Source organism: Alligator mississippiensis, chromosome 1 (genome assembly GCF_030867095.1).
Source record: "Alligator mississippiensis isolate rAllMis1 chromosome 1, rAllMis1, whole genome shotgun sequence".
Taxonomy (NCBI): Eukaryota; Metazoa; Chordata; order Crocodylia; family Alligatoridae; genus Alligator; species Alligator mississippiensis.
In genome coordinates this window covers 429,550,730-429,563,227 of record NC_081824.1, presented here as the reverse complement: position 1 = coordinate 429,563,227, position 12,498 = coordinate 429,550,730, and the positions used below count along the sequence as shown (strand labels likewise).

General features: G+C 44.6%; 1 protein-coding gene across 4 annotated transcripts in view; it reads left to right on the top strand.

Annotated features, from left to right (window-relative positions):
- Positions 1 to 8,925: 8,925 nt before the first annotated feature.
- Positions 8,926 to 12,498, top strand: part of CDK8 (cyclin dependent kinase 8) — a 126,903-nt gene continuing 123,330 nt past the window's right edge. Inside the window, exon 1 of one of the 4 annotated variants that reach the window (XM_006274419.4) lies at positions 8,926 to 9,093. In XM_006274419.4, the coding sequence (XP_006274481.1) occupies positions 8,966 to 9,093 (128 nt within the window). In that variant the 5' untranslated portion in view covers positions 8,926 to 8,965. The remainder of the gene's footprint in view (positions 9,094 to 12,498) is intronic. The other 3 variants (XM_006274418.4, XM_059720344.1, XM_019497370.2) reach the window with 3 other exon arrangements.

Sequence of the window (12,498 nt, the reverse complement as noted above, 5' to 3'; positions counted from 1 at the left end):
AGACATTTAATTTGAGTGCATCACTGACCATCACCAGTATGAAGAGAGCCAGCCAACACCACCTGCCAGAAGTGAGAGAGCAGGGGATGACCCGAAAGAGACATCTTCCTAATGCTATCAACTCTAAGAGAGACAGCAAGTGCTACTGGCAGTTCCTCACCCCCAGCAAACACAGACTGCATGTTAAAGATGATGCCCAAGAATGCTTTAGCATCCTACAACTCTATCATTGTGATTACCGTGCTTGGGGTCCTGTTTCTTTCATCACTCTAAAACACCTATAAAGATTTAAAATTTTTAACATTTCCTTAATAAAACTTTTTCGGGTCCAGTTTCTCCCATAATTTTCACACCTGTAAAGATTCTAATTTTTTAACATTTGTTAATAAAACTCCAAAGCTTTGGCTGACAGACAGAAAAAAGGAGCTTCCACTAACTTCCTTAGCAACATCATTACATTCAAACATTCTCCATTGTTCCTTGTCTGGGTAGCATGTGCAAAAAGCCTTACTACTAAGGGTTAGGGGTGCACCGATATATCAGTTGGCTATCTGATCAACACCGATAAAAGGAGAAATTACATGACTGGCTATTGGGCTTTTTTGGTTGCTGTAGCTGATAGTTACAGCCATGTGCCCAGAGCACCCTGGCAAGCATAGTCTGCTGCTGGCCCGAGCCCATAGCAGACTATGGGACCCAGCAATCAGCGGGGAGGGAGTGGGGTGGGAAGGGGGCATTAAGGAGTGGTAACACGGCACTGCACTCAGCAACAAAGGGATGGTTACTGGCTCTTGCTGCCACTGCTATGGCAACACTGCATGTGCAGCAGGGGCCTAAGTGCTGGGACTGCTGTGGAGATGGGCTGTGCATGGGCAGGGTAAGGTGCCACACAAGGGACATTCTGCTCCGCTGGGCACCAGGTGTCTTTGCAAATGCAGTTTCTCTCCAACAGCTGCAGGAACTCAGCTGCACTGGGCTTGCCAGCGCTGAGGTGGTGGCATGCTCTGGGGCTCCAAATGTGCCCGGTGCCGCTGTCCGCGTGAGGGTCTGCCCTGCCTGCCTGGGACAGCATCACAGGCTGCACAGGGAGCAGGGCTGCTGATAGGAACCGGGGGTGAGAAGGCAACGTGTGAGAATAAGACCATCATTGAGGGCTGGAGCAGGCAAAGGGTGTGTGTGTTTGTGTGTGCATGTTATATAAATGCAAAACAAACCAAAAAAGGTTTATGTTAGTAGTTTAAAATGCCTTGAACTGTTACAAATATCAGTTATTGATTGGCATTGGGTGATATGGTTGGTTAATCGCTGGCTATTGGTATTGGTCAAGAAAATCTTTATCGGTGCACCCCTGCTAAAGGTGAATACATTTTTAAAAGGAAGATTTAATTATTACTATTTATTTCTGTAAATAAACACACATTCTGTTTCATGTTTATGTTCACCATTAAGCTTGTTCTTCCTCCAGCCTCCTTTTTCTGTTTTAGTCTTCCCTCCCAAAATGTCTTCCTTACTTTTGCTTTTTCCTCCTTGCATCACTTTTCACTTCCTTCTCCAGTCCACTTGCTAAAGAATTAATTAATATTGATTATGTATTTTAATTATCATCACTCTATATAGTGAATGTAGCAATGAATTCAAAGGCAGTGGTTCACATTCAGAAGGTTGCCTGTCTTCTGAGCAGAAGGAATTTTCCAAACTTCTTAATTTTCCTTATTCTAGTAATTGTTCTTCTGTAGTAAAAGAAAATAAGTCTTAATGATAAGGAGGCCTCTTTTCTTTGCTTCTGCTTGCTATATCCCATTAAAGCAGATGAAAACATATTATATAATTTCCTATTACTGCTGCCCATGTGAGAAACTTAGAGGCTAGGAAAGTTAGGGGCATAATAATAGCCAGGAGGTGAGGAGTTCGATGTTGGGTGACAGCCAAGGTCCAAGGAGATGAACTTGTTCCAGACTACTCCTGCTTTCTTTCCTTATACAAAACTCACAGTGAAATAAAAAAAGGAAAATATATTGAATTACAGCAGCTAGAACCAGTTTATTCTGGGAAGAAAAAGTGAGTTTACATAAATGAAGAGGATGATATCTCAGTGAAAACTGACCTTCTTCTCACACTATTTACACTACGTGCCAATTCCTAATTAGTTTTGCTTTTTGCTTCCTATGCCACTGAATTTCCCTGACTTTCTTCATAGGGTAAATGCCTATAAGGCATGAGACTTTATCACTGATCATGCCCCTTCAGCAAAAGCTCCTGCTGGCACTAACCTGGGAGTGGAACTTTCCTCATCCATATTAATTTTTCTCCCATGAATCAAGTTTATTTGCACCATAAAATCAATTTATCTGCCTCAATGTAGAAAATCAATCAATTCCTTCCCAAAATAAGTATGTTTCTTCCCACTCTGACTCAGTTTTATTAACCACCTTTCCTTTTAAATGCAGTTTTCTCAAGGTCAGTTTTTCACAATCATTTTCCCTCTGTCTGATCAAAACATCACCCTCCTCTGAATTCCCTCGAGGACTGCTCTTTCAAAACAGGATGGAAGTATGGAAGAAGGCTACAGTGCACTGCTACTGTTCTTTCTGCACCTGTTCTGGACCACTTCTTCTTCCTGTCCTGGACCACTTACAAAACACACTGATGTAAAAAATGGAAAATATACTAGGTAAAGCAAGTTCAGTTACTACAGCTTTATCTCCAAATTCATTGCAGAAGTCTCCATTCATTTCTTACCAAACTGACACTCTCCAACAATACAGGAAGATCATGGACAATACTTATTTTTCCATTATATTAATAAAGATAAAATAATACATTATAATAGATCTTCCAAAATATTAGTTATATTCCTCTTAGTCACTACCCTTATTTAGAAAAATAATAAAAATAGTCTATAGAGGGCAGCAAATTTCAAATAATTCTGAAGCCCTGTAATTACTCTGTTTTTGGTTTTATTCCACACTCCTCTGGGTTATCCAGAAATAAAGTTACTTTAATATATTTTACTATTTGATATTATAAGCAAGGCAAAATGTGTTTTTCTGGCAATTACTTTTATCAGACATTAGAATGGATTAATGAGTAATAATATGAAGGTAATCTTAATTTTTAGTTATTTTTCCAAATAAGTTTTCAGGCCAAATAGTCACCAGGCCATGGCATTTCACTAGAACCAGTTCTTCAGCTACTTCAGGTAGGGAAAACAGACAGATAGACTGATACTTATTAAACAGGATCCTAAATCCTCTGTCTGTATTTATTTAATCCTATGCACATATTGCTGAGCCTAGCAAGGAGTTAAATGCCTTGGTTCCCATCCAGTAAAGCACTGAAGCGTGTTTTTAAGTGATTTGGGCTGTTGGGGCAGGAGTGTCTGGCACCACACAAAATCCAATCCGTCAGGAGTTCCATCAGCTTCAAGGATACTGCTCACATGTGCACATGTACAAGTGTTTGCAGAATCAGGGTCTGTATTTTACAGAAATAGCATTTTAAAATGGTGTTAGCATTCAGTTAGATAATCTACACATTTAAAATGAGAACATTTCCAGAAAAATGCAAAATACATGCAAATATCACAGTGTGATATGAAGGCCAGCAGTGATTCCTTTTGCATATAAAAATGAGAAAAATAACAGGCACAGATATGTTTGGGCTTAAGGCAACTTCTGGGCTAAGTACAGACATCAAAAAGCCCAAGCCTGAATTGATTCAATCTTTGCAGATTAGTCTAAGATGCGTAAATTGAACTGATATGCAAGTTAATAGATATTCACTTTTGATTCTGGAAATGCAGCCACATGGGGGATGCTAGAGCAAACCCTTCCTTCCTTTCCGTAGCAGCTGCAAAGCTGGAGGGAAGCTGACCTGGGACCCCAGCAGGCCACTAAGTTTGATTGGGGAGGGGTTTAAACCCCCACCCTGGCCTGCAGGGACCCCAGCCAGGGTGTGCCTGGAGGGGGAAGAGCAAAGTAGCCCTTGCCAGGCTTGTCTTGGGGGGGGGGCATGGCCAGATACCTGCCTGGCCAGTGCCTCAGACAAAGGGGGACAGGGAAGGGGATTAAACTTCCCTGTCTCCGCTCTGTCCCACCTGCACAGGGACCCCAGCTGGGGTCTGCCTGGCTTTCTACCCCATTGGCTGCGTGAGTGGTGGGGTACGTGGCTGGAGCTGGGCCGGGCAGCAGCCTCAGGCAAAGCGGGGGCAGGGAGCGGGATTAAACTCCCATCTCCCCTCTTGGGCTCAGGCACAGGGACCCCAGCCAGGGTCTGTCAGGCTTTCTGCCCCACTGTTTGCTTGTGAGGTTGGGGCATGGCCAGAGCTGGCCATCATGGCCCCGCCATCCACCCACCTTGCCTGGGGCTGGGAGGCTGAGCTGGACTGGCCCACGGGCACTGCTGAGGGTGGGTGTGGAGGGGCCAGCCTGGGCTGGGCTGCTGGGTACTATAAACTGGTTTGACCTCAAATCTGATACTACATTCAACCAGATTTATTTTAAACCAGTTTTGGCCACTTTGAAACTGGTTTGTTGCACTGAACTTTTGTTCTGTCACAGGTTTAAACCAATTTCTGATCACTTAAAATGGTTTATGTGTAACTTCTGCCCCTAGCCCTGAAGTCAGGGCTTCATCTCTGCCCAACACCCACATGTCCCATTGCAACAACTAAATTTAGGATTTTGGCTGTGTTTTGTAATATTTCCATATTTTAAATGTGGATAATATAACCAAAGTACAACCTTAATTTAAAGAGGGAACTAATAGCCGTTTGTGACCTATTAAGAAAAAATATCAATCAGTTCAGGCTGCCCTGAATACCTAGGCTAAAATTCCCTTTTGTTCCCCTCAATCTTTTCCTGAGGAACACTTTTCACTGGTGAGCAGTTACTCTCCTGAGTGTCCCATTGATTTAAATGGGAGCCCTCATGTTGGTAGATTTTCATCAATGTAAAGAATTTACAAGCTAGCCCATATATATTAATCACAGAAAAAATCAGCAGAAAAGTCCAGTGAAGAAGACAGAGATTGGAAGACCTACTGGGCTCTGAGTGCATCAAGTTGGCAAAAAGTTTGATTAATGAAACCAAGCATGAGTAGTGTTTTTCCAAAGTAGAAAGGCAGTTTTACACTTCTTGAAGTGGCTGCCATGAGTTATTTTTTCTTCAGCTGTGAAAACTGCCAAGCACAGAGCAAGTAACTTGCTGTATAAACACCCATGTCCCAAACTTAAGCTGTGCTTTCAGAAAGCAGCTTGGTACAGTACTTTTGTTTCAGATATTAGTATACAAATAAACACAGCAAATCTTCAGCTTTGCTTCCAGATTCACATGTATTGTGCTGTTACAGATCAGGTAACACAGACCTTCTTTGTTTAGCGTCCTCTTCTAACAGTTAGCATGTGCTTATTCCTATAGCTCCCTTGGACATTGCAGGATTTATTTGTAAATACAACTCTGTATTCAGAGACATTTAGAGATATGAACTCTCCTCGATCTCCCTGCTTTCACAGCAGACACTGTTCACGTTAGTACCTGTCTCCATTTATATGAACTCAAACAGAGTTAAAAATAATGACTTCTATACGGATAGTATTTACAGGTGTTAGGTTCTCAAAGAAGATCACAGTATGGAGCTATAATACAGCACAGGGATGGAATAACACGCTGTTGGCAAGGAGGCTATGAAGAATGGCAAAGGATGGAGTAGGAGGAAAAGTGAAAGAAAGGTCTGAAGCCCTGAATTTGGCAAAACTTTTAGGCAGATATTTAATGCTTTGTTGACTTTGTTGAGTCTGAAGCAGCACAGGATGAAAAGAAACAAAAAACTTGGAAGTGCCAATACACAAGAAAAAGAGCATTTATTCTTTAATATAAAGCACCGCTTGTCTTTTAGGAGAAGTGGTGCTGTCTCCTTTTAAATAATGGAGCTAAAACTTTTTGCCATCGATAGAAGTCTTTTGCATGTTGACAGATTTCTGAAATAAATGAGTACAAAATATTCACTCTCTCAATTAAATTTATTAATTGAAATAAAAGTGTAGGCTGATTCTAAAACATCAATGGAAATGTTTTTAATGATTTAATTTCATAAAAAAGATTGACATTTTCTTTCTAAGCCAGCTTTTACAACTGTGCAAGCATACATTTGAATTGCTAATACTAGGTGTTACCCCTAATAAGGATCTGGACTAGAAACTAGAGTAAAGAGACCGAAGATTATAGTGACATTGGATCTGGATTGTAAATATTCCAAGTGTCATGAAAACCTAATGAAAGAGGCACATTTGGAAAAAGACAGTCTGCTAAACTTCCTTAAAAACTGACCAACATCTCTAAGAGAAAATAATACTTTTGTTTTTATTGTGGCTTTGTCTTCGACTTATAAGATGTTTAGCAAATTATGAAAGATTTTTCAGGTGGCTTAGTGTGAAGATGTAAAACATTATGCAGGCTCCCTGAAAGCTACTCTTGATTTTACATTCTTCTCCGTTTTTGTGTTCTTCTGCAGCAAACAATTATTTTCCTTTTTTCCCTTCACAGCTCCATTTTCAGAAATCTATCTTCATGCTTACAACAATTAAAACTGAAGGAGGTTTAGAAACTTTCAGAAGTTCTACATTTTTATGAGCCCTAGTGCTGTCAACTCTCTAGAATTCAGGTATGCTATCACCAGCATCATTTACTGAAAATGAAACTGGGAGAACCATGCCTGTGCATGACCAGTAGAAATGCCATGTGAGAGGCAGGGATGTTTCTAGTGCTGATTTGCCAGATTTTGGACTCCTTATTCCTGCTTGCTAGAACCCTACTCTACAGCCAGGCTGGCCTGGATGAAAATATTTATGAACCTGAGTAGGGAATCAGAAAGTCATCCCTTATTAGCCAAATGTACAGATTTTTCAACAAGCATACCTCTTACATTTCTCTGATTGAGATCATGATCATTGGATCATGGTGTCCAGGGATCCAAATATACCTCTGCATTCACAGGCAGGTGACTTGAACTCAGGAGAAACTTGGATTGTTAGAATTTAGCCTTGCAAAATCACATTGATTAAAATGATATTCTTAAGGACTATGCAGACAAGGACCACAATCACCTCAGTTGTTCTTGATAAACTTTGCTGGAAACACAGCAGTAGGCAGAACCACTTGGTAGGAAGTGACGCATGATGACCCCTGTGTCTACACCAGCAGTTCTAGAACTCATTAGATTTGAGACATCCCTCACAAAATGTGAGCTCTTAGTTTTTACTTGTTTTTTGACTACAGAAAAATAGTGAGAACAAGTCTTCTGTTGCACAGAACTCAGAAAGGCCACAACAGGGCAGAACGCTCTTGATGCTATGGACTCCTATTTGAAATCTTTGGGTTTATCTTGTGAATTGTGTTTACACATCTCACAGCGTTAACATTGTGTGGCACTCCACAGCACCCTTGAAAGGGTCTCAAGGGCTCCATGGTCCCCTGGTTGAGAATCGCTGACAAAAGGGTCACGTGAGGCATCCTGAGCAGAGTTCGAATTATATTTTGACTCTTGGAGGGGTGGGGGTCTGCAAAAAAACCCCAAACGGTTCATTGATTAGCAAGTTCACCTAAGTGAAGGAGCAATCCAGTCGCGCCCCCCTGGTTATGATTTTCAAATCTTACAGGGGGCTCATGTCTCTTACTGGGGAGGGGGGGGTGCTCAGCCCTGCCACCCCTCCAGCTCCGCCTTAATTCATACCCCGATTGTGTGGGCTAACTCCTACTGTTTAACTCTGTGCCACTTGTGCCCAGTGCTGCTGCCCCCCTCCCAGAGCACCAGGGGGCTGAGGTGCCTGTGAGGTGGAGGGAAGGGCTGGGTAGGCCAGGGCTGCTAGGAGGGGCAATGACCTTACAGCTCCCCACAGTCTCCCATGTGTTTATGGTGGGGCTTTCTGAGGTGAACCCAGTGCTCCCAGATTATGACATGCTGAAGCCTTAAACTATGTCCATTTTAAGAGGCCCCATATGATAAAAACAATCCATGAAATCCACAAAAGTGGACTGTCATGAAATCTTAAGATGAATTATTGTTTTTTCTGCACAAATTTATGAACTGACTATTAATAACTGTGTAGCCATATAGATGTATATTTTTGTCATATTAGAACGAAAATGTCCAGACTCCTTTCTTATTTAGAAGCCCCTCATATTGCAAGGCCCTAAACTGTACCTTAATCTTAAATCCCCGCACTGGAAGACGCTACTGCTTATCACCCCACAACCCCGAGACCTGGAGGTGCGAGGTCCCCGACGGGACGGGGCGGGGCGGGGCGGGACAGAAAGCCCCCTCCCCTCCTCGCTGACTACGAATCCCGCCATGCCGCGCTGAGCGCGGTCCCCGCCCACGGACCACAGCTCCCAGCATGCAGCGCGCCGCGGCCACCAGGTTCCGCGGCATCTCCTCCTCACCGTCTCGTACTCCCCACCATTCACCCTACGGACTACACCTCCCGGCAGGCCCCGCGCGGCCTCGACCATAGCCAAGCGCGGCGCTCATCTACCCCCCTGCACTACCACTCCCGGCATGCAAAGTGCACAGCTCACGTCAGTGCTGTGGCGCAGGGCACGCCGGGAGCTGTAGTGGGGGTCGCCGCAGCCGGCTGGATTCCACGTGGTGCGCCAGGAGCCGGGAGGCGGCGGGGGGGCGGAGCGCGCCCGTGCGACGCTTTTGCGGCAGTGCGGTCAGGCGCGGCCGCCGTATTCCGGTGGCGATACCGGCTGTGGTGCCGCTACCCGGCTGAGGCGCGGCGGGGGCGCGAGCGGGGAGGGAGCAGCGCCCGCCGGCTCCCCCTGCATGGTCCGCGTCGCTGCCGCGGGGCCTCCTCCTGCTGCTCCAGCTCCCCAGAGCCGGCGGGGTCCGGCGGGGGCGGCGCTGCGCGGCGCGGGCGGGGGGCGGGTGGCGGGGGCTGCCGGCGGGGCGGCGCCGGGCGCTGAAGATGGACTATGACTTCAAGGTGAAGCTGACCGGGGAGCGCGAGCGGGTGGAGGACCTGTTCGAGTACGAGGGCTGCAAGGTGGGGCGAGGCACCTACGGGCACGTCTACAAAGCCAAGCGGAAAGACGGGTGAGTTCCCTGCCCGCTCGCCCCTCGGCCTCTTCCTTGTGGCCCTGTCCCCCGAGCCACCGCCCGCCGGCCTCGGCCACATCCGTCCGGGCGCGCCTGTCGCTGTCCGGCCCGTGGTGGCCCCTGCTCTTGCCCTAGCTCGGCCTGGGCTCCCCTCATCCCCGGCCCCCACCCGCTTCTTCCTTTGGCTGCTCTGTAGCCCCTCACCTGTCGCCCTTCACCTCGGACCCTTCCCCTTCTCTTTGCCCTCATTCTCGTTCCCTGTCTTGGCACCGCTGGCTTTTTTTGTCCCCAGGCGTGTTTTCTGTGGTGGGGTTTGATAAAAAAGTCTGTCTGCGTGTGCATCGTACTCCGGTGTATCTCCATCTTTGTCTCTATCCTGTTTAACTTGGCGACTTTGCTGGTGAACAAATGAGTGTCCGGGTTTAGAAAAGCCTCAGCCTGGCCAGCCTTTGGTTTGTGTAGGGTGGGATAGGAGCCCCCCCTGCCCCCTCCCCCAGTAGTGGGTTTGTGTCTGATTTATTACTTCGAGTCACCATTTTGGGTGTTGTTGCGGATTGCTCTAGTGGCTGAACTCTCTCTCGGCCCTGTAGGGGGTTTGGCAACCGTTTGGAATGAGGATCTGTTTCTGTGGCCAGTTTGTAGCACAGGAGATGCAGGGTTTTGCACAGATCCTTGGAAAAAGAAGGGGGCCAAGCTGTTGTGTAAGGTTTTACTAACCCACAACAAAGCATCACTTTTTCCACAATGGAACTTGGGGAGCAGGAGAAATGGGAAGCACAGAGCACATTGTTCTGCCTACTCCAATGTTTTAGCAGTGTTTTAGTTTGCTTACTCCATTTATTTCTCCTTGATGAACCCCTTCCCCAGTAACCTTAAAATGTTACTAATCACCTTCCCATGAAGGTAATGCTGGGTCATTTCAGCATTTTCAAGTGGCAAATATTTGTAATTCAGTAAATGGAAGAGATTTGTAAAGAAGTCTGTCAATTATGAATGATATATTTAGCTAGGCTTTATGTACTTCTGATGTTACATAGATGTGCTTTCCATTATTACATATAAATGCAGTTTTGCACAAACTTCTCTATTTAAAGATATTTTAAACATACTCAGATTGATCTTTAGCATAACCATTCCAGTCTCTATTTGTTTGCTGGGATGGGCCAGCTAGTGTGTGCGTGTGTGTGCTTCCTTTATAAATTAAAAACCCAGCTCTGCAAACCTGAACAGCTCACAAGAACAGTTATTGCTTAGGTGACTAATTTTCAACTGTGTGAATAAAGATTTTTACAATTCAGTATTATTGTCTCAATCCTCCAAGCATGTATATGTATAACTTCATTGGCATAGGTTGTCCTATAGATTTCAGTAAAGGTAAGGAATACGTGATGAGCTTTCTGCTATGACAATGACTTGAAATGTTTTGAGTCCAGAAGCAAAGCAATATCTTGATAGGCATGGGGAAAATACAGGTGAAATACTGTATTTGAAGTAGTAAAGCAGTAAGCTAAAGCCATTCCATAATTTGGGATATATATTGTTTAGAAAACGTTTATTAATTTCACATGCATTTGAGGGGAACAAAAAAGTTTAACACATTAAAAGGTAACAGTAATTAACACACACTTTTCAGACTCCTTTTCTCTGTAGTTATTAAGTGTAGCAGACCTCTGCAGTGTATAAAAGAACTCAGAATTTGATAGTACTTATGATGCATGAATTCAAACATTTTTAGCAGAATCATCAGTCTGCATGATGATACTTAACAGAGCAGTGTCTGGAGTTTCATAGTTTCATAGTAGCTAGGGTCAGGAGGGACCTGAACAGATCATCTAGTCTGACCCCCTGCCACAGGCAGGAATGAATGCTGGGTTCACAAGACCCCAGACAAGTGATCATCCAACCTCCTCTTGAATTTGCCCAAGATAGGGGCAAGGACCACCTCCTTGGGAAGTTTGTTCCAGCTTTTGGCCACCCTAACTGTAAAATATTGCCTTCTGATCTCTAACCTAAACCTATTTTCCATCAGCTTATGACCATTGTTCCTTGTCACCCCAGGTGGTGCTGGGGAGAAAAGAGCTTTGCCTATTTGCTGTTGATCCCCCCTGATGAGCTTGTAGGCAGCCACCAGGTCCCCCCTCAGCCTCCTTGCTGAGGCTGAACGGGTTCAGATCCCTCAGTCTCTTCTCATAGGGCTTGTCCTGCTGCCCTCTCACCAAGTGGGTGGTCCTGCTCTGAACCCTCTCCAGGCTGGCCACATCCCTTTTGAAGTGCAGTGCCCAGTACTGGACGCAGTACTCCAACTGCGGCCTGACTAAAGTTGCTTAGAGGGGGAGGATCACCTCTCTGGACTGGCTTGAGATGCACCTTCGGATGCATGACAAGGTATGGCTGGCCTTGCTGGCTGCAGTCTGTCATTGGCGGCTCATGTTCATCTTGGAATCAATAATGACTCCAAGATCCCTTCCCGCCTCTGTGCTTTCAAGAAGGGAACTCCCCAGCCTGTATGTATGCTGTGGATTCCTTCTCCCAAGCTGCAGCACCCTGCATTTGTCTACGTTGAACCCCATCCTATTCTCATCTGCCCACTTTTGTAGTCTGTCTAAATCTAGTTACTGCTAGCTCTTACTTTGTCTAATACGTTTGTTCTAAAATGGGACTCAAAATAAATGCACATTTAAAAAGTTATCTATGCAAACATGGTTTTTAAAACAATTTTCGTACTGTTCATGAATATATACACAATCTAAAATTTCCAGCCTGCGGAGGAAAACAGCAAGCCATTTGGCAACATGCTGCTTATACATATTCTGGCTTGTTCTATTGTTGCCTCTTCTCTCGTTCTCCATCCTTCCTCTCACGAAAAGGCCTGTTTATTTGAAGCATGTGGTAACTGCATACGGTTGCATTTGTTAATATTAATACAGTTATAAATGTACAATGTTTAGTATAGTTCTTAGTATTCAGAACTCTTGGTAGAGGCGGTATCTTTTAGTAGACCAACTAAAAAGTTGCAAAAAAGGGCTATATTTGCAATCTTTTGGGCTCATATGCCCTTCCTCAAGCAAAGGAGAATGCACAGATTGTGACATTTCTCCCAGGTAGAAATGAAACTTCATATTGCACAGGAGAATGGAATGATGTTATAGGGTGTTATAAGTTCCCTTGGGTGGAAAAGTTCATTTTTATGCAAATCAGGCTCAAATAAAACTAAAAATTTAACAAGTATAATCTTGCACGTATAGGAGTTGGGAGAGTAAGGGACCAATTTGACTAATGTACAATTCCCTCTCCCCCTCGCCTTCTTCCTCCCCCGTGACAGCTTATGCCAGTGAGACAGATCAATAATAAGTATTTCACTTTTAATGTTTTAGATTTTTTTTTTTTAAACTTGGGCTTGCA